The sequence below is a fragment of the Balaenoptera musculus genome, chromosome 9, assembly GCF_009873245.2.
Source record: "Balaenoptera musculus isolate JJ_BM4_2016_0621 chromosome 9, mBalMus1.pri.v3, whole genome shotgun sequence".
In the NCBI taxonomy this organism is placed as follows: Eukaryota; Metazoa; Chordata; class Mammalia; order Artiodactyla; family Balaenopteridae; genus Balaenoptera; species Balaenoptera musculus.
The window spans coordinates 7,035,158-7,062,945 of NC_045793.1; the positions used below are offsets into that span (position 1 = coordinate 7,035,158).

A 27,788-nucleotide genomic window follows, 5' to 3' on the forward strand; every position below is an offset into this window, starting at 1 on the left:
GCAGAGGTCTTATCCACTGTGCACCAGGGAAGTCCCCCCAGTTTTTTTATTTTTTAACTGCCGTTGTTGGTATAATGAAAATACAAACTTACTCTGATATATTGGCCTTTAGACATTTATAAACTCTCCCATTAATAGGTTATCTATAGATGTTTTCAATTGTCTATATATATAGTCATATCACCTGTGAGTAATGACTCCTGTGTTCCTTTTCTGATCTTCAAATCTGCATCTTCCTTGCTCACTGTTCTGCCTAGGACATCCACTGCAGTGCTGAATTACAGTGTGGAAGTCGGCCTCCTTTAATTGTTCAATATGTCATCATTAAGTATTATGTTTACCGTAAGCCTTTTTTTTTTTTTGGTAGATAATCTTTATCAAATTAAGCAATGTCCTTTCTCATCCCAGTTTACTTAGAGTATTTACGGATGTTGGCTCTTATCAGATGATCTTTATGCAGCTACTGAGATGATCTTTCTCCTTTATTATGATGGCGTGTTACCACTAGTGATTTCCAAATGTTAAAACCATCTGTGAATCTCTGCAATAAAACCAACTCAGTCATGATGTTTTTTTCTTTTTATAAACTGCTGCATTGTTTGATAATACTTTAAGATTTTTGCTTCTTTGAACATTTTTGGAGATTAGCCTGTGACTTTCTTCTCTTGTACCGTTCTTCTCAAATTTTGGTTTCAGGGTTATGCTAGTCTCACAAATGAGTCAGAGTATTCTACATTTTTCTGTTCTTTGGAATACTTTGTGTATTAGTGAAATTACCTTCTCCTTAAATGAGGTAGAATTTATCAGAGAAGACTTCTAGGTCTGTAGTTTTGTGGGAAGATGTTTGATCACTGATGCAATTTTTCCAATGTCATGGGACTAGTCAGGTGTTCTATTTCTTCTTGAGTCTGTTTTGTCAAGTTGTATTCTTGTGGGAGTTGTCTGAGTTTTCAAATTTTTGGCAAAGTTTGAAGTATCTTTTTATCTTCATACGGTCTGTAGCAGCATCTCTGTAGGGATGTCACCTTTTCATTCCTGACATTGGTGATTTGTGCCTTCTTTTTTCAGTGATGAATCACACCACAAACTGGTCAAGTTTGTTAGGTTTGTTAAACCACAATTTTTGGCTTTCTTGATTGTATCTATTATGCGTATGCTATTTCAGTAATTTCTACTCTTATGTTTACATGCCTTAACGTTTGGGGGATTTCTTTGTTGTCCTATTGTACCTCCTTGTAAATTCTCAGCCTTTTTTTTTTTGCAACGCTCACTTATTCCTACCCATTTCTAAGCACTGATTTAGCTTTATCCTACAAGTTTTGATATGCCGTACTTCTTATAGTGCAGTTCAAAATATTTCTTATGATTTCTTCATTGACACACAGGTTATTTAGGAGCACAATTCTTATTTATTTATATATATATGTATATGAATTTCTCATTTCTTGTTATTTGCTTCTAGCTTAAAAGCTGAAGTAATGGTCAGAAAACATATTCAGTTAATTTGAATACTTTAAAATTGTTTACACTTAGGGCTTAGTATAGGGTCAGTTCTTGTAAATGTTCTGTGTATGCCTGAAAAGAATGAATATTCTGTAGTCCTGTGGGGCAGTGTTCTAGATAGTCATCAATCGAGCCAATTTTGTTAATTGGCTTGTTCAAAAAATCTTCCATATCCTTCCTGATTTGGCCTATCTATTTCTTAAAAACTATGCTAAAACTTCCCAAATACAGCTGTAAATTTGGATGTCTTCCCTTTTACTTCTTTAAATGTTGAGGCTGGTTGAGGGGAAAATGGAATTACTGAAAACAAACAAAACCCACAACACTGTCAGTACAAAAGGTGGCAGGAAAGACGGAACTCCCCACCACCAAGTGAGACAAACGTAAGCACAAAATAAGATGCTGTATTCAAATCTCAATGTATCAGCCATCATTTTGCACATAAATGGATTAAGGGCTCTGAGTAAAGGACAAAATTTGTCAGGCTGGATTAAAAGACAAAATCCGACCGTAGGCTGTTTACAGAAGCCACATGTAAAACACAAGGACACAAGGTCTAGAGCAAGCCTGGTCTGCCCGTGCGCCGAGCTCCTTCCGCAGAGAGCGGTGACGTCATGGGGCGTCTCAGGCAGGCGACTGTGGCCCCCGCACCCCTTCACCTCCACGGCGGCCCCCCTTCTACTGGGCTGTGGGGAGCCCGCTCCGATGCCGACAGGCTGAGGCGGGACCTTCCCACCTTCCTGCCTCACAGTGGCCTTGCGCTGGCGGGGCAGATGGGACGCCGCGGACCCTGACATGAGGGAGCTCCGTGGGAGCGAAGGTTCTCTGCCCCCATCTCCAGACCCCGGGAATTCCTGAGTTCCAAAGGCCCCTCGGTTTCTCCCACCAGAGTGACCCCATTTCCTCACGAAGTAGCTGGAGATGGACACAGGACCAAACTCCTAAACTGCACACAGATTGCTCACCAAATCAGATTCTAGAAGGCTTTTCAGTTAATAAAGGGTTTTGTCCACGTGGCAGGCAGTGGACCTGGGGGACGAATGTGGCTGCAGACCAAGGAGTGCCTCACCATTCATTTTATTACTCGTTTTCTACATTCTTGAGAAAGGACTTGCACTTTCCCACAGGGTCCAGGTGGGCCCGGAGCCCCCGGCCTGGGCCGCAGCCGCCGCGCGCTCCCCGCCAGCGGCAGCAGGAGGCCCGCGCAGCCCGGAGCTACCGCTCCTCCCGCCCTCTGGCCCGTGTGCTCCCTCGTGTGTTGACGTGCAGGCTGATATTTGTAAAGCCCACAGAACCGAACCTTCAAGGGTCACGCAGAGGAGGACGGCGCGCCCCGCCCCGTTCCCGCTGAGAAGGGCGCACGGAGGGGAAGCCGCACAGGCGGATGGGCAGGTGGATGGGCGGAGGCCTCCTCCGCGGGGCCGGGGCCCCTCGCCAGCAGCAACCGACCCCCCTCTCCCCGCCAGGCCGTCAGACCCTTCCTACTGGCTCTGAAACGGGCCCAGCATCGCTCCTGCACAGCCTGGGAACGAGCTGGACTCACCTTCCTGAGTGGAAAGCCTAAGCCTAGAACTTTTCTGTTCCTTATTCTCCATCAAGTATGGCTAACCGTGAAGACTGTCTCTTACATCCTACTTACATGATCTGACGAACACTAGCTTCCGAGACAGTCATCTTGGGACTTACTCTAGTCCTGGAAATGTTCTAACACCCCTTCGATGGTCTGTCTGCCGGACACCCCGCCGCCAGCACGAGTGGCCTGCTCCTTCCACAGGGGCAGCAAGAAGCGCAGGCCAGGCGTGGCGTGTGTCCCCAAAGACCCTGATTTTAGGGACGCACTGGGTGCAGCAGCCACAAGGCCCCCCTTAAGCACCCATCGTGGCTACAGCCGCTCTGGACCCCGAGTCGGCTTGGGCCTCAGCGCTGCACCCAGGTTCCCTGACAGCACAGCTAACCACACCACAGGGCCTTCCCGGACGACATGTGTGCACAGACCATCCCGAGGATTCCTCAAATCAAGTAAGAACTCGGGCGGGGAAAGATGGGGAGAAAAGATCTGACCCTGGGGAGGGCAATGCAGCAGACAGGCAGGCCGTTCCCCGTGCTACACCAAGTGCCACCTGAGGGGCGGGGCCCAGGGCAGGCTGGTGGCCGCCGCGAAAGCAGATCTAGTGACCCCGGTCATGCCTTCTTCCCCCACGAGGAACCCAAGTTTAGCTCAGCCCCTCACGTGTGTTAGGGGTTGGAGTGTGCACTCCTCCCACCTGGTTCGTATATTGGAGTCCTAACCCCAGCACCACAGAACGTGATCTTAGCTGGAGGCAAGGTCTTTACAGAAGTGAATATGTTACAGTGAGGGCATGAGGATGGTGTCCTCAGACGAAAGGGACATTTGAGGCATGAGTTCAGGAACAGCACCCTGTGAACACGAGGACGGTCAGCGATCGGCCACGGAGAGGGGCCTCGAACAGCCTCAGAAGGAACCAACTCTGCCAACACCTCGACCTTGGACACCTGGCCTCCAGAGCCCTGGGGATATAAGCGTGTGTTGTTCAGGGCGCCCGGCCTGTAGTACTGTTACTGCGGCCCCAGGAAGACGACACGTGTGCTGCTCTTTCCCAGGGAGTCGTGTGCGAATTCCGCCCCCATCCGCGGAGGGGGGTTGCGGATTCTCTGGAGGCTCTGGCAGGGCAGGCTTGTCCCCAGTGCTGGTAACAACCCATCAGCCACGCCCTGGTGTGGCCCCTCTGGGCTCCTTTCTGTAGGAGCCATGGGCCTTTTCCTTACCAACCAGGGTCGGTAATTTTAGAATCCACACAGGTATATCCCGCTTAGGCCAGGGGGCGGAGTTCTGCCCCAAATGAAAGCTAAGCCCCCATCCGCCAGGAAGAGGACAGCCACGGCTTCTCGGCGCTGAGGTCAGGACGGCAGGTGGGAAGAGGGCCTCTCCAGCGTGGCGCCCCCGCAGCGGCTCGCAGCGCCCCGGCAACGTGGCGTGCACGCGCGCGTACGCGTACCACCCCCTGCCGGCGCCGGCAGTTCCAGCGGGGAAGGGCCGGAGGGGAAGCGACATTTAAACAAACCTGAGTCAAGAAAGCCAAAGGCGTGGCTGGGGAACGCACCTCCCTGAGCATCGGGCATCCTGGAGTCCGGGGCGGTCAGGCCAAGGGCACACTCCCGGCCCCCTCACAGTCCAGACACGGGGAAGGTTCGGCTGCAGGGGGCCGAGGGGGGCGGCCGGCCCCCAGAAGAGGCGGCCAGGGGTGGGGCATCCTCGGCAGGACGCAGCCCAGTAAGACGGCGGCTAGGGGGCCCCCACCCGGGGTCCCTGTGCTCCCCACCCCACAGCTCCCCCTCAAGGGCTCTCTGGAGCCCCGCCAACAGGCAGCTCGGATCCTTGGGCCACTTTAGGGTCCTGGGCGGTGCCGCTGCTGCAGCCCGAGGCTCTGCTCCTGCACTGGCGGCCACCTGGGGGGGTGGGGCAGCAGGCAGTGAAGGGGGCGGGGGGCTCCGGTGGCCCTCCGGGCATCCGAGGGGGTGACACGCGGTCAGCACAGCGGGGCTGCTGCATGCCGAGGAGAGAGGCTGTGGGGAAAGGCCAGAGCTGGGCCCGGAAGCCTCTGCCAGGGGCACGTCTGGGGGCAGCTGAGGCACCAGGCGGGGCCGCGCGCTGGCCAGGCCTGGGGAGTCGCCGGCCCTGCAGCCTTCCACTTGGCCCCGCAAGATCTTCGGTCTCGGCCTGCGGGGGCCCTTGTACCTCCAGTAGGGAGGGTGTCTGTGAGCAGGGCCACCGGTCCAGCGAGGGCCCCGGAGGAGGCCCTTTGGCCCCGGGCCCCGCGGGCGCCGCCTCAGCCGATCCACCTGGGTTCTCACGGCGGCCACTTCCTGAGCCAGGCCGGCCAGGGCCCCGGCCAGCCGATCCAGCTTCTCCGAGAGGGCGGCACCGAGGCTGCGGAGCTCGTGCTGCAGGGAACTCCCGCAGGGGCACGGTGGCCGCGGGGAGGCGCGCGGCAAAGCCCTAGGGATGGCGGCTCCAGGGGGAGGCCCAGGCGGATCTCCGGGAAGGGGCCTCGGGTGGGTCCTGTCTGAAACCAGAGCGGTACGCGGGTGAGGGTCCTCGAAGCGTCAGGACCTTCTCTCCCCCCAGGGTCCCTTCAGCTAGTATCTCATCCTGCCCCGCTAAGGCCGGGCTTTGGACGGGCTTCGGCCGTGCTTCGGACAGGCAGGATCCTAGTGACTCAGGCTGGGGAATTATGGATGGCTGTTCCCCAGATTCAGGGGCAGGATAAATCACAGCCCGGGTCTCCATGGTAACCAAGCTCGCTTAGGACAGTGGCCTTCCCGTCTTCTAGGAAAAGGTGGGTTCTCTATGCCACCTTTGGGCCCTACTGGTGTCCCGAGTGCCTAACTCTGCCCTTGGGAGTCAGTGGGCAGGGCCTGGAGAAGCCGCAGAAGGCATGAGGCCAAGGCCGTGGGCAGCATCTGGAGAGGGCCCAGGAGGGCCAGTCCAGCCTGGGTCCCAGGTGTTTCTAGTGGGGTGACCAGGGGGCTGTATCAGCGCCCAGTGCTACTGGTCACCAGCAAACCACAAGCGTCCCCACCCCCTCCTGACCTGTACCCTCCCTTTTCAGAAGTTACAGACATAGGACTTTAAGTCTTAAGTTACTTTAAAAAAAAAATCACCTGCTCCTTCACCCTAAGTTCCCTTGGAACTGGTCTCCACCCGAGGCAAGCCTCATAAGGAAGCCCCGTTACCACCCGGAGCCGCAGGACAGACCTGCTCTCCGGCCACGTCTGAGTCCCCAGCCCGGCTCCGGCCCGCACTTCTCAGGACCCCAGAGCTTCAAACAGAAAAAGTGGAGACTGGAGCCCAAGGACCCAAACGATGCCCGGCCACGTGCTTCAGGAAGGATCTCGGCTAAGGGCCAGCAATAGTGCTGCTGGCCTAGGTGTCCTTCTACCCGAGGCGCAGCAGCGGGGCTGCCGGCCTCAGGCCAGCTCAGCGCCCCTGATAAAGCAGCTGCGCCTGCAGGAACGCCAGGCCCCCGATATGACGGAGCCCCCACTGCAGGCTCCAAGGGTGAAGATCTGGGTGCACGTCCCAGAGCGGAGCAGGGACCGAGCCCTGCCCTCCCGAGGCCGGTCTCTGACGTGGTGTAGGGAAGAGCTTCCTCGGGGTCGGGTGACGCAGAACCACATCTCTGGGGACGCCCCTGCCAGGCCACTCACTACTGCGCCTGTTTCCCCCTCTGTCCTCTGAAGTCGCCTCAAACCCCGAACTTTGATTCTGGATGCATCTATTCTGGGGAAAGTCTCAATTTCTGTTTTGCCTCTAAAAAGGGTCTGCATACTTTTATGAAACAGCCAACTATTCCTGTAGGAAAACCCTGAAATGAAATAAGCAAGCTCAAGTGAGTTCAATGTGAGACTCTTCCTGCCTGTGACCCAAATGAGCCTGGAAGGCTGTTATGAAAAAGCCTTTCCCAGGCTGTGAGCCCGGGGGTCTGGCTGGCCCACCCTGCCACAGTGAGCTGAGCAGCGGGGAAAGAGGGTGGGTGGCCGTGCAGACGCTGAGCCCCCGCCAGCCCCGTGCTTGCAGGGCTCCCGACACTCGAGGGGGCGGGGAAGCCACCAGCTCACCTGTAACACCTGGGCTTCCGTCTCCGGGCCCCAGGCCCCTGGACTCTTCACCAGCCGTCGGATTCCAGGACAGGGGCCCGCAGGCTGACCCAGGAGGCTGGCAGGGCCCAGAGCCCGACCTTTTCCCCGGCTGAGAGGCAGGGCAGGGACCCACAGCTGCCCCCGCAGGAAGAGCACAGAGCACTTGGGGTGTGGATACACATCGTTTTCCCAGAGCCACTCTGACCGGGGATATTTGGACACGCCCTAAAAAAGAACCCGAAACAACCAAACTTTCAACTTTCAAATACTGGTTAAACGAGATGCAAGAGGGATATACTCGGCTCATCAGGAAGCCCATCTCTGGGCACCAGGGCACACGGGACGAGGGTGGCCCGGATTACTTCCGGAGTCCTCTGCGGCTCCGGCATGATGCCTCTGGCTCTCCCAGTAGGTGGGGGCTGGAGAGCAGGTGGAGAGGGCCGTGGCTGCAGGTCCCACCCCCAGTGAGGCCCCTCCGGAGACCTGCTGGAGGCCCTGTGGGTCCACGCCTGGCCCCCTCTGCTGTTTTCCGACAGGTCCACGGGTGGTGAGGAATGTGGGTACAGCGGGGCTTGTGCAGAGGCCAAGCGGTGGGCGGAGCCGCCGGCCTGAGTGCGGGGGGAGCCCCCTTCCCCGACCCTGCACCCCACCCATCCCTACCTCCTCCGGCGCTGCCCAGGGGGCCAGGCAGGCCCAGGCTCTCCAAGCACACTTCTGTCCAGGGCGGATGGGACCGGCCTCCCACCTTCTCTTCTGCTTTTCCTGCTGGGAGCGAACACTGGGTCAGGCTCGGACTGAGAACTGAGGAGGCCTGGAGTAGCAGGCAGCCGTTTCCAGCTTTCCCGACGGGACAACCGCTTAGTTCCCCAGGTGGAGGGATCTCACTTGTGACACTGTTTCTGTTTACTGCCAAAGCTACTGGCAACACAACCAGGTAAGGAAGCAGGCAGCCCCCCAGATCTGGGTGACCTGGATCAGTGACCACTTGAATGACCCTACTTCTCCCTTCTTGGGCCCCAATTCCACGCTTATGCTTTAAATAAGCCAATAAAGAGTGAACCTGCCAAACCCTAGATACCCTACCCTCCACCCTAATAAAAACACAGTCAGGTCTGCGCACTCTCTCTCCCCCACACCTCGCCAGTGGGCGCGCCACGTAACCTCCACGACCTGCAAGTAATACATCCTGTGCCTCCAAGTTCCCTGATGGCTTCTGCCGAAGTGCGTCCTACAGCACACAACACTAGCTCCAGTGGGGCTCCAGTGTGTGGGGCTGGCCCGCTACGAGTAATACGAGCTGGGGTGAGGGCCCCAGGTGTTCCTAGCTGAGAGCTTCACTATCGATATACTGGGACCGACACAAAAGTGTATACACACGTACATACGTTATTAAGTGTGTGTAATGTGCATATATTATATACACATATTTAAAAAATATATATATATCTCTCTCAACTTTACCGTCAGGCTTTCCAATTAAACACACTCATTTAACACTCCTGGGGCCCCATGTGCCTCAATATCCCCGCCTTCTCTCTTGGACACAGCTGAGCCTACGGGGAACTCAAGCGTGACAAAAGTAGAGAACTTTCTGGCAAAAGTCTGGCAAAGTGACGGGCGGGACTCAGAGAACCCAGTCTCTGGACCCTTGGCCCTCCTGGGGGACATGCCCCCTTCTCAGGAGACCCCAGGCTCACCTGCACTGAGACCACGGTGGTCCCCGGTCTCGCCTCTTCTCCGGCCTTCACCAGGGCTGCTGCCAGGGTGAGGGCCGCCAGGGCGTGGGGAAGGAGGGCCAAGGCCCTTGCAGCTGGGAAGGCGGTCCCTCTCTGTCACAAACAAAGCCGGGGTCAGGGCGGTGCCTGCACCCTGGGGCGGGGCTCCCGGCTCTCCCCTCCTCTCCCCAACAAGCTCACCCTGCAGGAGGGGCTGCCAGAGCTCAGGCTCCAGCCGTGGGTCTTCTCCTTCCGAGCTGCTGATGCTGGAGCTGGAGCTGGGGCTGGGGCTGGGGCTGGGGCCCGGGACAGGGTCGGCCAGGCAGGCGAAGCGCAAGGGCCCCCCGGGCAGAATCCCTTTCAGAGAGTTCTCCAGGCAGTGGAGTGGGGAGGGCTTGGTGGCTGGCCCTGGGCAAATGGCAATAAAGGAGCCCGCTGTCCATCAGCCCGATGCCAGGCAGGAGGCCTCTGCCCCAGTGGGCGGGCTCGTGGAGCTGGTCCTTTTTCAGCTCAGCCCCATACAAGCTCTGGTGGGCCCTGGACAGCTTCCTCTCTGGCCATGGGAGGTGGAGAGATGCAAAGCCAGAGCCTGGCCCGGCCCCAGTCACTCTGGAAAGGCCACCGGGGACCCTTCCAGAAGTCTCAAGACCCTGGAAGCCATGAGCAGTCTGGTTCCAGCCAGGCTCTGGGTCTTATAAGCCAGGCGGCCCCTCCTACTCGCACCCACTCAGGACCAGCAGCCTGAGGAGAGATTCAGTTCTGTCCACAGGAGGCCCTCCCAAACCAGCTCTTTCTTGCCTGGTGGGAGTATTAGAAATACTGTACTTATTCAAGTGAGTCAGACCCTACCAGCCCACTTCAGCAAGTCTAGGAAGGAACTCTGCTGTGAGTTCAACTACGCTGCAGCTGCAGCAGTACGACTCACGCCTCCACCCCCAGGCAACTAGTACAATAACGGAAACAACCAGTCTTTCCCCCAGAGAAACCCAATGTCTGGATAAAAGCAGTGCTCTCCCCAGTTCTTTTCAGCACACCTCGGGGTGCTCCAGACAGCAGTCTTTGGGAAGTGTATACACACTCCAGCTGGCAGTCCAGAATGGGTGAGATAAGGAAGGAACAGAGGAATACAGAGGGAAGGGGAAATCTGTTCCCTCATCAAATGCTGTATCGGGAGGGAAACATGTCAGCAAGTCCCGGGGCAGAGGCAGCTCACCACCTGGGAGCCACGTCCACGGCCCTGGCCTGGCGGCCCCGGGGTCCTTGCGGCCTCGCTGGTGGCAGGCAGGGATGGTGCCAGAGGCAAGTGCCTGTGGGCTGGCCAGGCGGAGGCTCCTGGTGGGCACGTCACCCCCTCGCTGTCCCAGGTGGGCTGGCTCACAGGCCTCGCCCCTCAGTCCTGTTTCAATGAGAAGCCAAGAGGCCTGTCAGCCCGGGGGCCCCGCGTTGGCACCGAGGCCAGGAAGTCACTGGACAGAGAACAACTTCTGTCACGTTGGATTCTCGGGCTCACAAGCTCCTGGAGCGGGCCATACCACAGCCCGGCAGACGCTCCCGGGAGCCCCCCGAATCCTCCAGGATCTCCTTATGCCCCGACCCAGCTACCCAGACTCCCGGCAGCCCCACAGCTCAGCGGCCGTGCTGGACGCCAAGGCACGTGGGGCCAACAGCCAGGATACAGACACTCTGCGGCCAAGGCCCCGGCTCAGGCCCGGATTCGGAGCAGCAGCAGTGGGGCTGGGTGTCCCGTCCCGCCTCACTGCCGCCAAGCCTCTGCCCAGGCCGTTTCCAGGACATCATCTCGTCTCAGGCCGGGATGGGGGCCCACGAGCTTCTGGGGAGGCAGCGCCCAGGGTGGTCCCTGGCACTGGCCTCCAGCTGCTCTGGAAGGCTGCCAGGGAACCTTCCAGAAGTCTCAAGATCCTTCAGATGCCGGGCAGCGCTTTACCTTCCATGCCTGCCGTCCAGTTCTTGGGCTCCACTCTCCATGGCCCCCTGTGCCCTGCCAAGAAGCAGGACCAGGTGGGCTGCGGCCCAGGTGCGGGTATCTCTCTGAGGCAGTTCTCCAGGCCCTGGAGCGGGGAGCTTCCCACGGGGCTTCCTGTGAAAACCCAACACTCGCGGTCTTGGCTGGTCAGAGCTCGGTCCTGTGAACCCCAGGAGCCTCGCCTGTGCCCTGTGTCCAGTGCAGCCGGAGCTACTGGAGGAGGCGCAGAGCCCGAGGCCGGTCACGCCGGCTCAGGGCACCCGGCGGGGGGTACCTGGCCCCAAACCCGTCACTCCTGCCTCCCAGCGGTCCTGGGAGAGGCCTCCCCAGCTCGGCCGCCTACACAGAAACCGGTCAGCGGGCTGTGGTGGGGGAGATGGGCCCTGAGGCTGGAACGTCGTCAGGCTGCCTTCGCTACTCAAAGAGGGAAAGGCCAAGGATGGAGCAGGTTAAGAAGGACAACACTAATGCCTTTCAACTTGGGAAAAAACCAAATTGCCAAAATCGTATTTCTAGTGACAGAGCTGTGGATACAATAGGAACTAGATGGACTGAAATTCTTTTTCTTTTTTTTTTGGCTGTGCCATGCAGCATGTGGGATCTTAGTTCCCTGACCACTGACTGAACCCGCGCCCCTGGCAATGGAAGTGCGGAGTCCTAACCACTGGACCGCCAGGGAAGTCCCTGGACGGAAATTCTAGAAAAGGCCCTTCCTGGGTCAGCTGTCATCTCAGCCATGCTCTTTCCTGAAGGCGTTTGCTGATGCTGGGCCAGGCAGAGCAGGAGAAAAGAGAAACTGCCAGAGCTTCAGGCCGCCGTGAGGCTGGAATTGCAAAGTCACGAGAGGAACCCCACACACAGCTTTCCCCACAGACGCTGCTGAGTTCTGGGGCAACACGGGGAGCTGGGGAGCTGGGGAGCTGGGCTGGAAGCTCTACAAGGCGGCGTGAAATCGCCTGCCGTTTGGGTGACTTAGGAAAACAGGTCTGTTGATAGAGGATGCTCGAGAAGGAATGTCCTGGTCCCGACCGCAGCCCACCGCGCAGCTGCAGGGAAGAGAGGAGGGGGCAGCACAGCACTGAGGATGCCAAGACCAAATGTGGGAAGACGCCAAAGGGAAGCATGAAGACAGAAAGCACGGTGGAGAAGCGGCGCGCAGGATGCCGGGCCACACGCGGCGTCCCCGGAAGTCACAGCAGCGGGTGGCTCAGCACCACAGGGCAGCAGAGGGGGGCAGACGCCACCCTTCCTCCGCACCCTTCCTCCGCAACCTTCCGTAGCTTTTAAGCAAGACTGAACGATCTATTACCTACTAAGAACTAAAAATTAAAAAGAAAATTCGGCTGCATGTTGGGAGGTAAAAGCCCCCCCACCCAAGGGGCTGACCCGTGGCAGGTGCAGGGACCCAGGCCCAGGGACCCCGGAGGCCCCAGGCCGGCCCGATGGCCCCAGCTGGGTGCAGCTCCAGGCCTTTCCACTGACAGTGGGTGAGGCCAAAACACAGAGGAGAGCCCCGGGGACCGGGTGTCCACGGACAAGGCAGACGGAGAGCACGGGGATTATTCAGGTGGAGAAAAAGGTCCAGTCCTGCAAGGTCCCAAAGAGGGGACAGCTCACATGGAGGCCTCCACGAGGAGGTACCCCGACGCGCAGCCGCCAAACACACCCTCTAAGGTGGTTTCACACAAACCTCACGACATTTTTCCTGAAGTTGGAAAGTCAGTGGATATGACAGACACTGACTTCTTCGTGGCTGGGATAAGGAAGAATTTGATGTTCAAGGAGATCTTTTTACTTTTTAAGACATCTTAGATGTCGTCCTGCCCCTTCTGAGCCAAGTCACTAAAAGAGACCCCTGTCCCTCAAAACAGGCCCTGCGTCTGCTCCCGCCACGGCACCCCCGCTCTGCTGCCGGCACCGGGCACGATGGCCTGACTTGGTTGGGCCGGACACATGGCGGTGGGCAGGGGGGGGCCTCCCGTCCGTCCCCAGAATCCACTCCCAGTCTCAGGCCGGCCAGCTCACCTTTTCCAGGCCGATGCCCCTGGCTGCCCTCAGGGCTCTGGAAATCCAGGTCCCCGTCAACGCTGCTGGACGAAGAGAAGCTGGTGCGGGTGCCTTGGGAGCCTGCAGGGAGGGCAGGGCTCTCTCTCGTGCAGCCCTGCAGGCCCAGAGCCGGAAGAGGCCCCAAGACCACCTCTGCGGGAAACAGCACAGCTGGCGTCACGGGAAAACCACAGGAGAAGAGGTCCCCTGGGCCCTGGCTGTGGATGGGCGCCCAGACCTGCCCAACGCCTCTCCCACTGGGATCTCCCCTTAGGTTAGGGCACTCATGGCGCTGATTAAAATCCCGTAGCACGTTAACCCACATAAACCCAACCACTGGTCTTGTGAGCCTAGAGGGTAAGTGAACCTCTCAGTGGAGACAGTGGGCAGAAGAGTTTAACTGGCTTCCACCAAATGCAGGGGCTGTTTGGGGGTAGGCATGAGAGGGGGCTGGGGGAGAAGGGCTGCACCCCTGAGGCCTGGGATGAGGAGGGGGGACCTGACGGTGTCCTTGGCATCCCCCGTTCTGTGCACAAGGACAAACGCCACGCCGAGCCCATGACGCAGTCTACCTTTGCTGTGTGATTCGAGGCGCTGCAGCTCGGGCCTCTGAGACCCAGGGTCTCCTGGCTGGGGGCTCCGGGACCAAGAGCTGGCCGGCGGCTGGGAAGGTAACGACCCACTCAGGGGGATGCCCCTCAGACAGGCCTCCAGGGCTTCCAGGGGTGAGCTCGAGGCGCTGCCGGCTGGGACAGGGGAGATGCCCCATCACCATCTCTGGCCCATCCCCCCGGCCCAGCCCCGGCTGGCTGCCTGGCCTGCCTTCCGCAGGGGTGGCGAGTCCTGTACCAGGCGTGGGAGCCTGCCAGGCAGGACGCCCTTCTGTGCGGGCTCTGATCTGCTTTCTGCTCCCCAATCTGGGGAAGCGACGCCAGCTGTACCAGGCCCAGGGCAGGGCTGGGAGAGCACACGTAGGGGCCAGCTTCCCGACAGTTGGGAATTCTCTGCAAGACCACGGTCCTTACAATGGAAGGCTTCCTGGGCAAGGGCCTGGGTTAAGGAGGACGGGGATTAAGGGAAGGGATTAACTGCCTGAGAAGGACGGCCAGGTGGACGCCTCTCCGCCCAAGAGACAGGCAAGTGCCCAGGCCCCTGCGGGCTGGCAGAACCTTGTTGGGGGCGCTGAGAACCCCACCTGGGAAGACTCGAGCAGACAAGCCCAGGCCTCACCTCGAGCTGCAGAGCCCCAGCTGGGCACTCGGACCCAGGCGGTGCCTCCACTGTCCCCGGGGCTGCCCGCGGCAGAAGGGCCGTGGGTCCGCTTGCTGAGCTGACAGGATGCGGGCTCTGGGGGCCCCTGGGCCCAGCCGTCCTCCACCTTCACTGCAGAGAGCACGCTGCCAGCTCCAGGCCCAGGCCCGGGGGGAGGCGTCTGGAGGGGGCGGAGCCCTGTGGGAAGCCCCTCATGAGGCCTTCATAGCGTTAGGACGGGGCATCCAAGGCCCCCCGGCCTCCACAGCCGTCTCAGCTCCAAGGTCGTCGCTGCTCAATCATCAGCAGACGGACCCAGTCCCACCCCCGCCTCCAGAGATTTCTGCTGAGGGGTGATGCCATGCAGCACCCCCCCCAGGCAGCACCGAGCCAGGGTCCTGCCTTCAAGGGCGGCACGACCATCTCAGATCGACTTTCTCAAAGTTCTGGGACGCTGATGACCAGTGGTGAGCCCATGCGAACGTGACAAGAATCCCCTCGTCAAAATGATACCCGGCGTGTCTGCTGCCTGGAGCTATGCCTCCTATTTTCCGTCTCTCTCCCTCCCAACCATCCCCTCCTTCCTTCTGGAACCCTCAGCTCCTACTGTAAGAGCCAATCTGGAATGTTACCGCATTGCTGCACCTCCTACATGCCTACGCCCTTTTACAGCATGATCCCCGACGTCTGGCTACTCCAACAGACACACTGATGTGTGCGCCCGGGTGTCTGGCTGTGGAGGGTCACCTACTGCCCTGCTTGGAGCGGAGAAAGGCAACGGTTGACGTCCAGGGGCCTCCCTGCCCAGCCAGTGGCCCTTACCTCCAGAATTCCTTTTCCAGGCCCCTGGGTCCTCCTGCAGCCGTGGGTCCCTTGCTCCTGAGGGGCTGGGTTGCTTGTCCCGGGCCTCTGGGATCTCCTTCAGACAGTTCAGCAGACCCTGGAGGGGACAATCCCCTGAGGCTGTCTCTGTCTTCACTACAAAAAAAAGGAACACATGTTCCCCCTGAATCGGTGACTACAGTCTCGGTGACAACCAACCAAAAGAGGAATTCAGTTAAAAGGTCCAAGGCCAGAAATCTGGAGATGCAGGTCTTCTTATAACTCACTCAGCTTTGCACAGGCCACTGTCTTCTTAGTGCTTGGTTTAAAAATGCCTGTCTACACACCTCCCAGAACTGGATGGATGAAAGGAGGACGTGGAAATGCACCCTACGGGCAGAGCATATGGTGCTACTCTGAGTACAAACGAAGGAGGTGGGCGGGCTGGGTTGCTACTTGTAGATGGTTCTCTGGGCCCTGAACAGAACTTAACTTGAGGAGGCCCAAGATTTTTACACACACACACAGCGTGTACCTAAGCCTCACAACAGCCCTCTGAGGTGGGGACAATTATCCCCTTTTACAGACTGGAAACCAAGGCTCAAGGCCTCGAGGAGCCTCTCACAGTCTGCCCGGCTAACAGGCGTCAGGGTCCAGGGCTGGGGCTCCTGCCCCCACCACGTCACCCTGCTCCCCCAAGCCCACCGCAAGCATCCCACTTCGTGTCAACATGAAGTGACACTCACTCATCATCTCCTCCTCAGGTGTCCCATATTAGGACGAGTAAAGAACCCAAAGAATCCAGGGCAAAGTCTGTTTCTGAGTTTTCTTATACCAGCTGACCAATGCTGTTCCCCTAAGACAGCCATCTGGCTCCAGAAATGTGACACTAATGATACTGGAACGGCCAAGTTGGCAATGATCCTTAGGGAGGATGTTATATTTATAGACAAGGATCTATCAAAGGGCAATTCGAGCTTTCTGCGGGCTCAGAAACCTTGGCGCGAGGAGACGGGTCCGCAGAGACTCACCTGCCCCGGGCGGGCTCCCAGGCCGCGGCTCTGCTCCGGTCAGCGGGGACGCACCCAGGCTGGGGACGGGCGGCAGTAAGCTCAGGGGCCGCTCGGGGTGCTGGGGCCCGGGCTCGAGGATTTCCTTCAAGCAGTTGATGAGGCCTTGCAAGGGGCTGTTCCCAGGAGAGATTCCTGCAGCTCCTGCAAGGCCAGCACGCTCAGGGCAGCCCTGAATGCGGCAGCTGTGGGACCTTCAGGGGTCAGATTTCCCACCCGTGAGAATGGGGACGACGTCTGACCGCCACGTAAGGCTGTCGGGAGGCTGAGGTGGGAGCCACACGATGCCTCCCTTTTCCCACCTGCTCAGCTCCGGCGCAGGCCCCGCCCTCAGGAAAGCCAGCCCCTCACCTGCCCCCGTGGTCCCTCTCTCCTGAGTCCTGTGGCTCTTCCACCTGCCGGGGCTACAGGTGGGAGGGCTAGGCTCCTCGCTGGGGGCTCCTGGGCTTTCCTCCTCCACAGGCCTTGGCATGTCAGCAGCTTCTGTTGCAGGAGACAGCAAGGCCTCTCTAGCCCCAGCTCCTGACCCTGAGAAGTCACCCAGGATCTGGTCCCCCGAGAGGACAGGCCTCTCCAGGCTCTAAATCCCTGAGGGGCAGCCAAGTCCTGGGAACGTGGATTTGCGGCAGAGCCAGCTCCCGCGGGCTTGTTCCAGAGTCCATCCTGGGGAAGGTGGGGTCTCTCCCTGTTTCCTTCCGGTGTAAATGTAAACACAAGACTGTTCACTCCGGACCCTCCCCCAACCCCAGCCTCTGACTTTGGCTCAGCAGGTCATGCCCACAGCCTCAACACGCAGGACCAAGCCTTGTACATATGTTTCTCAAAGCTGGGCACGTGGCAAAGGTGCCAGGTGACACCTGAAACTATAGGCTAAATGGGGTATGTTTTTCAGGAGTGCCAATTTTATGCCATATTAATTTGAAATGTTTCAGATAAAAACAGATATTCAGACAAATGTATAATTTGCAAAAATTTTAAAATAAAATGAGACCCAGAGAAATTCCAGTGGCCACCTTGCCCTCCCCGACGATTAACGCTGCCCTGGCGAGGAGCTCTGAGAGTCAGGGCCGGAGCCACAGGCACGCCGCACACAGCACCCCGCGAGTGGGGCCGAGCATCCCGCATCTTCGCCGGTCCGCGGGCAGAGGCCCAGCACTAGGCCTGCTCCCCGGGGCCCCCGTGCTGGGTCATACTCACTGATGGGGAGGGGGCTCCCCTGCCCCCTGGCTCTGGGCGGGCTGCTGGATGAGCCGCCGCTGGGCATGGCGGCCAGGCCAGGCCGGCCGACAGGTGTGTCCGGAAGGCAGCCGAGCAAGCCTTGGAGAGGGCAAGTGTCCCCCATCACAGCTGCTGTTGGGGGGCGGGACACTGGAATTAAGCCCGGCAGGAGGTAAAATGCCCCCACCATTGTCCCATCCTGGCCCTTCCCTGCCATGTTCCACTAACAATGACCAGGACGTCAGTAACCTCTGCCCTGTCATCCCTGGGCTCTGACACGTAGATTCACAGTCGAGGTCTTGTTCTGATAAGATCCTTCTCACCCGACCATCAGCTGAGCGGACTCAAAGGAACCCTACGGGCTGGGGCTGCTGGGGACAGACCCCTGAGGAGGTGAGAGTGCGTGGCGAGCAGAGCTCAGGGAAGGAGGGAGAGTCTGGTGAGGCGGGAAGAGTGCAGGCTGGTGGGGCCTGGCCACTCATCTACAGAACAGGGCCGGCCTCGCCCACCACGCAGGGCACACCACGACGGGGGCCCCAAGGGCATGGATGAAGCCAGGTGGAGCCACTAGAGAAGAGTCAGAAGCTGCTGTCTCACCACGATCCACGCGCTCTCAGAGGACAGGCACGCCACCCGGGTTCATGCAGTGGGGCGACTCCACCCAGGGCCGGGCAAGGGGTGGGCAGTGGGGCGACTCCACCCAGGGCCGGGCAGGGGCTGGGCAGTGGGGCGACTCCACCCAGGGCCGGGCAGGGGCTGGGCAGGCGCACAGCGCTGCCCACAGCTTGAACTTGTCTGTGGGATGCAGAGGGACCGCCTGCTGTCGACTCACCCTTGGGGCTCGCCCCCTCCCCGTCCAGGCTGGCTCCTCCGCTCTCAGGGCTGACTTCCCCGAACAGGAACTCTGGGATCTCCTTCACCAGCTGCACCAGGGCGCTGAGGTGCAGGCTGTGCTGGGGGGCTCCTCCTGCCGAGAGGCCACAGGGAACCCCCCGCATTAGCTCGGCACTCATGCTGCTGCTTGCGGCGTCACGCTGCGTCTCATGTAATCCTCCCACCACGTGAGGGGCAGCAAAGGAGAGACCCGTGTCCATAGACAAAGAGGACCTGGGCTCAGGGCAGGCGACCTGCCCACGGCACAGCCAGGAGCAGGACGCTGGGGACCACGGGTAACTGAGCTCCTGTCGCTCGTTCCCTGTTACTCCTCCGAGGGGACCGCCAAGGAGGGCTGCCTCCCCGTGCCCTGCCACTATCTGGGCCCCTGCCTTTCCTGGCACCCCCTGGACCACATCCACCGCCCAAAGTCTCTGGACCTTCAGGGGCTGCAGGCTGGCTCTGCACGGGTGGTGGCGGGAAGGGGGCCTAAGGGGGGACAACTCTCCAAGGGTGACCCCAGCTTTCTTCTGAGCACTTCATGCGATGGGCAACAGTGTACCAGGCTCCTGGCCCAGAGGGGTGAGGGGTGAAAGGTCACAGAGGGGTCGGTGTGGCGAGGTGGGGAGGGTTGAGGTCCCAGCGTCCCGGAAGGAACAGAGCCAGGGGCTGAGGACACGTGGGAAGGACACGAGTGAGTCCACCTGGGCCTAGCCTACCCAGGAGGACCAGGACCCCAAAAGGGCCTGCCCTCGCCTGCCAAGATTACTCACCCAGGGGCCCTCCTCCCCGAGGAGGCTCCGGCCCATCACCAGCACAGCTCCTGCCCCCTGTGGCTCCTCCAGGCTCCGAGGGAGACAGGAAGGCAGAGAGGGGCAGCAGCTCCACTGTCCCTGGGGAGGAAAAGAGGGACAGTCCCCCGGGAGCGGAAGCCGCCGTCCGCCCTCCCACACGCGATCACGCCAGCAGCCCAGGCACCTGCAGTCCATGCACCTGTGCACGTGTGTGTCCATATGACCACCCAAACCCCAGGGCCCGTCAGAACCTCGGGGACCAGTGCTGTTTCGCCAGTTTTTTAGGGCCCCCACTGAATCACACCCAGCACCCTAGTACAGTCCACAGAAACAAGAGCATAAAAGACCCGCGAGGCCCCCAGCTCGGCGCAAGGCTCTCGACGCCACCTCATTGTGTAGACAAAGCCCAAGGCCCGGTGGGTCCCGGGGTCCAGAGCGACTCAGGGCCCGCGTGGTGCTGACCCGGCCTCCCGTCCACCCGTCAGCCAGCTCCTGCCTGCTCCTCACCCAGGGAGGCCAGCGTCTCGTAGTTCTCCTGCATCACGTCCAGGTAGAGCGCCCTCTGCCCCTCCCCCAGCAGCCTCCACTCGTCCTCGGAGAACCGCACGGCCAGGTCCTGGAAGGCCATGGACACCTGTGGGCACAGTCTCAGGGGAGTTGGCTGGTTCCCTCCCAGCAAGGCCAGCCTAGTCACCCTCAGCTTGGTGACGCAGCCTGTGGCTCCAGCTGGACACCAGAGACGGGGGAGCAGTGACAGAGAGCATGGGGAGGGCGCCTGACACACGGGAACGGGCCAAGGGGCAATGGGAATCTGCTCAAGAGACAGTGACGGGGGTCAACTGTGTCCCCCAAAAGATACGCCGACGTCTTCACCCCAGTACCTGAGAATGTGGCCTTATTTGAAAATAGGGTTGCTGCAGATGTAATTAGTTAAGATGAGGTCATAATGGAATAAGGCAGGTCCTTAATCCAATATGACTGGTGTCCTTAAAAGAAGAGGAACAGAGACAGACCCACAGGCAGGAAAAGTACATGTGACAATGGAGACAGAGGTTGGAGTGATGCAGTCACAAGCCAAGGAATGCCCAGGGCCACCAGAAGCTGGAAGAGGTGAGGCAGGATCCTCCCACAGAGCCTTTGGAGCAGGCTTCATAAGATTAAAGAAACATTTTGTCCTAATTTCTTTAAAAATAGTCATTAAGTGGGCTTTAAAATGCCCGCAAGACCCTAGAAGATGACCAGCATCTAGTAGGCATGAATTTTAAATTACAGCAAAAATTAACTTCATGCAAACTTAAGCACAAAGTTTATATTTATATTAAGCAGAATATAAATTACGGGAAGGGTCCTTCTGGCTTAGGCACAAATGCTAAACTATTTATCTGTAAGAAAAAAATTATTAAATAAAATGAAGACACTCCTAATAAAGCAAAGATAATCTACTGCCTTGTTTCATCAACTCAAGTCAGTGATTTTAAAAACCATCGCTGCGGGACTTCCCTGGTGGCGCAGTGGTTAAGAATCTGCCTGCCGGGCTTCCCTGGTGGTGCAGTGGTTGAGAATCCGCCTGCCAATGCAGGGGACACGGGTTCGAGAGCCCTGGTCTGGGAAGATCCCACATGCCGCTGAGCAACTGGGCCCGTGAGCCACAACTACTGAGCCTGCGCATCTGGAGCCCCTGCTCCGCAACAAGAGAGACCGCGATACTGAGCGGCCCGCGCACTGCGATGAAGAGTGGCCCCCGCTCGCCGCAACCAGAGAAAGCCCTCACACAGAAACGAAGACCCAACACAGCCAAAAATAAATAAATAAATAAATAAATTTAAAAAAGAAAAGATGACTACTATCTTTAAAAAAAAAAAAAAAAAATCCGCCTGCCAACACAGGGGACACAAGTTTGAGCCCTGGTCCAGGAAGATGCCACATGCCGTGGAGCAACTAAGCCCGTGCGCCACAACTACTGAGCTTGTGCTCTAGAGCCCGCGAGCCACAACTACAGAAGCCCACGCGCCACAACTACTGAAGCCCACGCGCCTAGAGTCCGTGCTCCGCAACAAGAGAAGCCACCGCAATGAGAAGCCTGCACACTGCAGCGAGAGTAGCCCCCACTCACCACAACTAGAGAAAGCCCGCACGCAGCAATGAAGACCTAACATGGACATAAATAAATAAATAAATTTAAAAACCGTCACCACTACCAACCGTGGCCTTGTCATTGTCACCAACGGCATCTGCTCCCTACTCTGCCTGTCTCCCGCTGACCACTGGCACCACGAGGACACACCCGGCTGGAGGCAGCCTCTCCACGGGCTACCTGCCTTTGGTCCAGAGTCTGAAGGCCCACAAGTGGTCAGACACCGCAGTCTCTTCCTCCTCGGCCCCCTGTGCATTCTGACCACCGGACAGCCGCTCAGCAGGGCAGCGGGCTCTCCTGAACTAACCTCTGCCCCTCTGGCCGGGTATGGGCACCTCCTCTCGGGAATACGCTCAGACGCCCTCCGAAACATCTCTCAAAGAGCCACCCCCATCTCTTCCTGGCCTTCTGGACAGATAGATCGTAGCCGACGTTCAGGTCCGTATGGAAGAGCAGGCCTGACACTGCTGTCCCGAGAAAGGCTTGCCTGCGAGGCTGGCCTGAGGCTGGTGCTGGGGAACTTGGATTTTGGGAGGTTCCCACGGTTTCCTGACTGATAAGGATGGGTTGCTGGGCCCAGACTGTTTGTACAAACAGTGTGGTTTATGCTGAACACTGCTTTCCTTCTGGGACTCTGGGATTTCAGTACATGCCAGGAGAAGGGTGCCTACGTGGCCTGCCCCCAGTGAAAACCCTGGGTGCTGAGTCTCTAGTGAGCTTCCCTGGGAGAGAATATTTCACACCGGTTGTCACAACTCATGGCTGGAAGAACTGAGTACGACCTGTGTGACTCCACCAGGAGAGGACGCCGAAGCGTCTCCTGCTCCCTCGGGACTCTGCCCCCGTGCCTTTCCCCTCGGCCGATCGTGACTGTGTCCTCTGGCTGTAATGAATCACATAGTTGTGAATACAACTGTACGACGGGTCCCAGGAGTCCTCCTAGCAAATCACTGACCCTGGGGTGATCTCAGGGACCCCGACACAGGGCCCCATTGCACTTCCCAACAGGACACGAGCACTGTGAGGGCCCAGAGGGTGTCCCCCCGGCACATCTGGCAGGGAGGCCTCACGACCCAGTCTGGCCCTAGCTTTGCAGCCTCGTCCCCCGCTGTTTCCACTCGCGCCTCCCTCCTGGCATCCACAGCCCCCCTGCCTCGCTCTGTCCTCTGTTCGTCTCTGCTCCTCTTTTTCCTTCTCCCCCTCCCAGAGTCCGAATCCCAGCCAGGCTCGGGAACCCTGGGGCTGGTGGAGCAGGGAGACACTTTGGTTAGGGAGTCCCTGTCTGCTCTGTGGACCGTGATGGCATAAAATTTGTTTTTAAGGCAGAACAAGGAAGCTTAAGCGTAACATTCTCCCTGCCGGTACTGGGCCCCCCTAACGTGCAATGGGCGTCTACATCATACATCTACATCATACGTTAAGCAGACCTGCTCAAAGGCAGGAATGTCTGCTCAACCATAAAGATCAATGCGTTTTTTCCTTCTTCATTCTTTTCCTAATTCTGTATGGGGTCATGGTGACCTACTGTACGTGTAGATCTGGGCTGTGTACCTTTGGTGAACTTTATGTAAAATGTCAGTGTGTCATTCTGACAAATGATCCTTTGTCTCTAGAGTGTACATAACTGTGCCTTCGACCTCTAACAAGTGCAACAGTCCGCAGAGTTTTCTGAAAGACTGTCTCCCGGGTTATAATCCTCAGGTTGGCGTGAATAAAATTCTCTATTTCTCCTTTAGATCGACTACTGGTTAATATTTTGTCAATGTTCGGGAGGCTCAGACTTGTCTCGGCAGGCCCAGGGGCTGAATGGCCACAAACACTGCCAGTGGGCTGGGTGCACACGTTTACAGACGCTGTTGTGATGAACACATGTGTGTCCTTTAAAGGTAATACTGAATTTATTTTAAAATACATGGAGAGGCTAAATTCTAAGGTACTAAGTTTTCAACATTAAGAAAGAGGGTCACAGAATCAAAAAGGTTGGAACCCCCTATCGGTAGTCCCACTCTCTCACCACCACAGCCAAGGAAAAGTGGGGAGGGGGCAGGAGAGGGTCAAGGAGTTACAATTACTTCACTCTCTTTTCCCTTAGACACTCAAATACGTGTTAAACTCCCACTACGACCAATGCGCTAGAGAAGAGTAAGTGTCCCCAGAACCTGGAAACGAGTCAAACCAAGCCCTGGGGGAAAGATCAGCCACCTGGAGGGGGCCCAGCGATGGCAGGGAGTTTGGAAGCCCCAGGTCCTGGCCTTTGGACCTGTCAGGGAGGCTGGAGGGCAGGCGGAGGGGCTGGAACCAGGTCACTGCTGCCCGAAGGGAGAGGCACCAACACTGCGGCACTGTCACCATGGACCATGCCTAGAGAAGGGCACTGGGGGCTCCAGAATCTGTCTGGGCTTCCTGGCCTTGCCCAGGTGACAAGAGTCTCTGTCCTGCACCGCAGGGCTCTTCCTAAGGGAGACGGATGCTTCAGGTCATCCACGATGCCAGCTTATTCAGCAAACCTCTGTGCTCGGACTCCGTTAACCCTGGGCTTCCCATGCAGATTTCACGTTAGGTGGTCAAACACTTAATCGGCCACCATATAGTTCCAGTTTGATTGTCAGCTCTATTTTTCACCGTAAGTTAAGGAACTGGCATATTCTGATTTATCTCTCTGTCCTTTGTGAGTCTGGTTAGTGTACATTGATCCCCCTGAGAACTATAAGGTGGGGGGGGATGCACTGACCGACACCAGGCTCTGCAGCTGCAAAACAAAAATGCCACCCAAAACACACGCCCATTTTATAGGAGGCCGGTAAGGAGAGCCAAGGTGGGCTTCCAGGCTACGTCTTCTCCACCTCCTGGCAGCTCCACGCAGGGCTGGCTCTGCAGGTCCCTTAGCTCAAGGGAAGAACACGCTGATCCCAGCTACCGAGCTGCAGAGGGCCTGCCTTTCTAATGAGGCCCCTCCCCCGGCCCTCTCTAGGGGACACCAGCCACGCTGAGAACGGACACGGCCTCAACACCTCCTTATCTGGAGACGAGAGCTGGGGTCGTGGCACCTTCTCTGCCTGTACACTTTCCCCAACATGCCACATTTTATATGTGGACCAGGTGCGCGAGACCCCAGCCAGCCTCTCAGCTCCATCCATCTCTGTCCCTCCCTCTAACACCCACTCGGATGCTAAGTGAGAAGTCACACACAGGGGGCCTAATCACCAGCAGAGGGGCGATCCCTACACACTTCCGAGCACTTCAGGTCTCTCCTTTGGTTGACAGGATGGCCCTACGCGGGCAGCTGCTCAGGCACTTTATCCTGGGCTTGGGGGGAAGGTTCCAAAGCACGGAGGGGTGATGCAGCATGAGCAGGCAGACAGCCAGGGGCCAAGCCGAGGACCCTAGACTGTGCTTGACTGTGACTATAACCTATCAGAAGATCAGTAAACCTTAACAAACCAAGCATCAAACATCCACTTTTATTTTTTTTGGCCACACCTTGCGGCATGCGGGATCTTAGTTTCCAGACCAGGGATCGAACCCACGTCCCCTGCATTGGAAGCACAGAGTCTTAACCACTGGACTGCCAGGGAAGTCCCAAACATCCACTTTTTAGAAAATCATTATTACCCAGTACAGTTTGTAGTGATAGATTATGGGAGTATCTGTAACAAACAAATTCTCATTCTCAGTAACCTCTTAATAAAAGCTGAACTTTTAACAAGGTTTTCAAGGGGGTGATGGAGGGGAGGGGTAGGGTCTTGGGTAAAAATAAATGATCCTGTAGCCACTGATAATGGCAGAGTCCAGACGGCATGGCCCTGGCTGGAGCAGGACGTGGGGAGAGTAAGGCAGCACAGCCAAGTGGCAGTTCTGTTGCAGAGCCAGCTCAAGTCAGCAGACAGCTTCTCTGTTTGTCAAACTGGGTGAAAATACTCTGTGTCCTTATCTTCTCCCATCAGAAGCTATTTACTACCTAACATCTGAAAAAACAGAAGGGCTTTTAGGTTCAAATGACTTACTTCCGAATTTCCTTTTAATTAGGACTGATTTTCTCACCTCATCTTAGATCTACTAAATCATGATTATGTTTAGTGCTTTCAGAGCCCAGAAATTGACGTTTTCAAGCTTCCCAGATGATTCTGACACATTCTAAGTTTAGAATCACAGGGCCAGGGGAGAGCTGCCGTCCAGTCACGGCCGGAGACTGGGCAGAACCTGCCCGGCCTGCCGGAATGAAAACTACACGGGTGAATGGGACCCTCTCCTCCCACCAGGGGCCAGCTGTCCACCATAGCATGTCTGTGAACTAGAAATCACCGACAACTGCTGTACACCTTTAAGGCGCAGTGAACATTTAGTGCCAACTTCCACTCACAACAGGGGGGGTTCTTCAATTTCTACTTGAACACCTATAGCAACGGAGGGCTCACCACAGTCCCATCGGTGGCCTGATCTGTCAGTCAAGAAGTTCTGGAACATGAACGGGCAGAGTGTGGGGCTTTGGGCTTGACCTCAGGAGTCAGACTGCTGGAATTCCAATCCCTGCTTTGCTTCATATTAGCTAAGGGCTCGGCAAACTCGTCTATAAAACGGGGATCAAAACAACCTCTCTTGGGACTTCCCTGGTGGCTCAGTGGATAGGACTCCGTGCTCCCAATGCAGGGGGACCGGGTTCGATACCTGGCTGGGGAACTAGATCCCACATGCATGCCGCAACTGGGAGTTCGCATGCCACAATGAAGGAGCCCACGTGCTGCAACTAAGGAGCCCACGAGCCACAACTAAGGAGCCCGCCAGCTGCAACTAAGACCCAGCGCAACCAAATAAATAAATAAATATTTAAAAAACCCCAAAAAACCTCTCTCATAGGGATGTTGTGAAGATTAAATGAATTAACATAGGAAAAGTGCCTGGAACAAATGCTGGGACGCGATAAGTGTTACGATTCCTATTCTTACAGCCGAATCTGTCTGCCTAACGTCCACCTGTAAGTCGCAGCCGGCCACCTCCAGCTACAGAGTGGGCTCTTACACACACCATTCCTGACCTTGAGTGCCTCTTTATCTCCTGGCTAAATATACCAGCTCTTTTAGACATCTGGAAGAGATGGTTTCCAGGTCATTCATCACCTCAGCCAAAAGATAAACTCTTGTATGACAAAGTTCTTATAAAACGTGAACGGGAATTGACCGTCGCCAGGGTAGGTGGTTCCATCAGTAGTCTCCCCCTACCCAGAAAAAGCAGAGGAAGAGTGAGGTGTGTGTGTGTGTGTGCGCGCGCACGGAAGAGGGAGGGGGCGAGCATGATGTGCAAACACTCAGGCCACAGACACGGCCTTCTGGTCCTTCTCAGCGCAAACCCGCTCTCCCAGCATGTTTCAGGCTCAGACTCGGGCTTCCAGATCAGATCCTGAACCCTGCTGCCCCCACCTGCGGGCTGTGCTCCCACGCCTGAGCATCTGGCAGTCACGCTGGACAGGAAGACAGGAGACCGACCCTGTCCCTCTCCCTCTGTGACCTACCACTCCTCAAGGCCACTCCTGGGCACCTTCTCCATGAAGCTACACAGTGGGAGGACACACTCCAGAACATGAGATCTAAAAGCTCCAACCCCTCATTGTATAGAAGAGGAAACTATGGTACGAGGAGGCCTGAGCATGCGGCCAGCAGGCATATCTGAGCTGGGGTGTCCGTGGGCTCCCTAACTACACGGCCAGATCTGCAGAGGGGACTGCCCTTGTTCCCACAGCATCCAAACTGCTTGGCTTCTCCCTTTCTCCCAGGAGCTTGTGGGGCATTCATGTCGCCAAGGTCCTGGCACAGCGCTGCTCTGCCTGGCCACAGACTGCCCCAGCCACTCTCCCAACACCACCACCCCCTCCCCCGCCCTCAAACCATGGAGCCCACGGTTGTCTGAGGTTGGCCCAAGCTCATGAGCCACCACAATTACAGAGCTGGCCCCAGGGGCCCACCCAGCAGAACGTGCAGCAACTCCCCTTTGGTACCATCAGGTTTCCTAGCACCTTCACACAACTTGCCCAAACTGGTCCCAGACTATGACAGATGGGGCTCTCCCTCCACCTCTCGGACCTACGCATCTCACCTAATGGATAAAACCTGGTACCTTGTTCTATGCCCTCTCCCCCGCCCAGAGTCCAGGATCCTACCAAGAATGAAAGTGAACAGATTTACTCATTCTCCTTAGGCCTTCGTGCCCATCGCTCCCCGTATAATTTATCATTAAAAGCCAAGAAGAGAGGGTGACGCTTAATCCAAAGGAACGAGTTTCCAAAGGTGGAGAGAGACTCCAAGAATGCGTACACTGCGGGGCGGGGAGAAGGGAGGGGGGCGTCCGGGGACCTAGACTTCTCCGCACCAAATCCTGCGCACCAGCACTCCCTCCACGCCCGGCCAAAGTTGGCGGGTCCCAGGCTCGCCCCCGCCCTCCAGGCACGCACAGCGCCGCGCGGAGCAGACCCGCCGCGGCGTCCGTCTGTTCTCGCCGACTGGCGGCGGGGTCCCGGCTCGCGGCGCCGTCCGCGCTAGCCTTACCTGGCGCGCCATCCCGGACTCAGCCTCCGCTCCTGGCTTCCGGCACGGCCGGGGGCACCCGCTCCCCGCCCACAGGCTGCGCCGCGACCCTCGGCGGCGGCAGCGACCTAGGGCGGCGCAGGAGGAAACCGGGCCGAGCGCGCAGGCCGTTGAGGAGGGGCGGGGGTGGGGCGTCGCATCC

The 27,788-nt window shown here is 57.6% G+C and overlaps 1 protein-coding gene across 12 annotated transcripts; it reads right to left on the minus strand.

Annotated features, from left to right (window-relative positions):
- Nucleotides 1–19: 19 nt before the first annotated feature.
- Nucleotides 20–27,788, minus strand: KRBA1 (KRAB-A domain containing 1). Of its 12 annotated transcripts, none has more exons than XM_036863787.1 (18): nt 27,608–27,788; nt 19,445–19,553; nt 18,917–19,036; nt 18,103–18,237; nt 17,250–17,402; nt 16,404–16,535; nt 16,014–16,196; nt 14,983–15,138; nt 14,140–14,358; nt 13,482–13,655; nt 12,889–13,062; nt 10,825–10,977; nt 10,093–10,275; nt 9,081–9,287; nt 8,862–8,993; nt 7,825–7,929; nt 7,144–7,389; nt 20–5,588 (listed from the first exon to the last, which is right to left on the minus strand). In XM_036863787.1, exons 1-18 carry the CDS (start codon nt 27,617–27,619, stop codon nt 4,690–4,692), a joined length of 3,492 nt encoding a protein of 1,163 aa, XP_036719682.1. In that variant the 5' UTR covers nt 27,620–27,788; the 3' UTR covers nt 20–4,689. The 12 variants fall into 12 exon arrangements, with proteins under 12 accessions (XP_036719682.1, XP_036719679.1, XP_036719686.1 ...); XM_036863784.1 differs by having other exon boundaries at nt 17,250–17,399; nt 19,445–19,571; XM_036863791.1 differs by having other exon boundaries at nt 12,889–12,950; nt 14,140–14,287; nt 19,445–19,571.

Excerpts from the sequence above, each read along its gene's own strand:
- KRBA1 (XM_036863783.1), bottom strand. Across the intron at positions 15,139-16,013 it reads TGGGAGCCCGCCCGGGGCAG|TGAAGACAGAGACAGCCTCA; the intron begins GTGAGTCTCTGC and ends TTTTTTTTGTAG. Across the intron at positions 7,390-7,824 it reads CCTGGGCAGCGCCGGAGGAG|GGCGTGTCCAAATATCCCCG; the intron begins GTAGGGATGGGT and ends GTTCTTTTTTAG.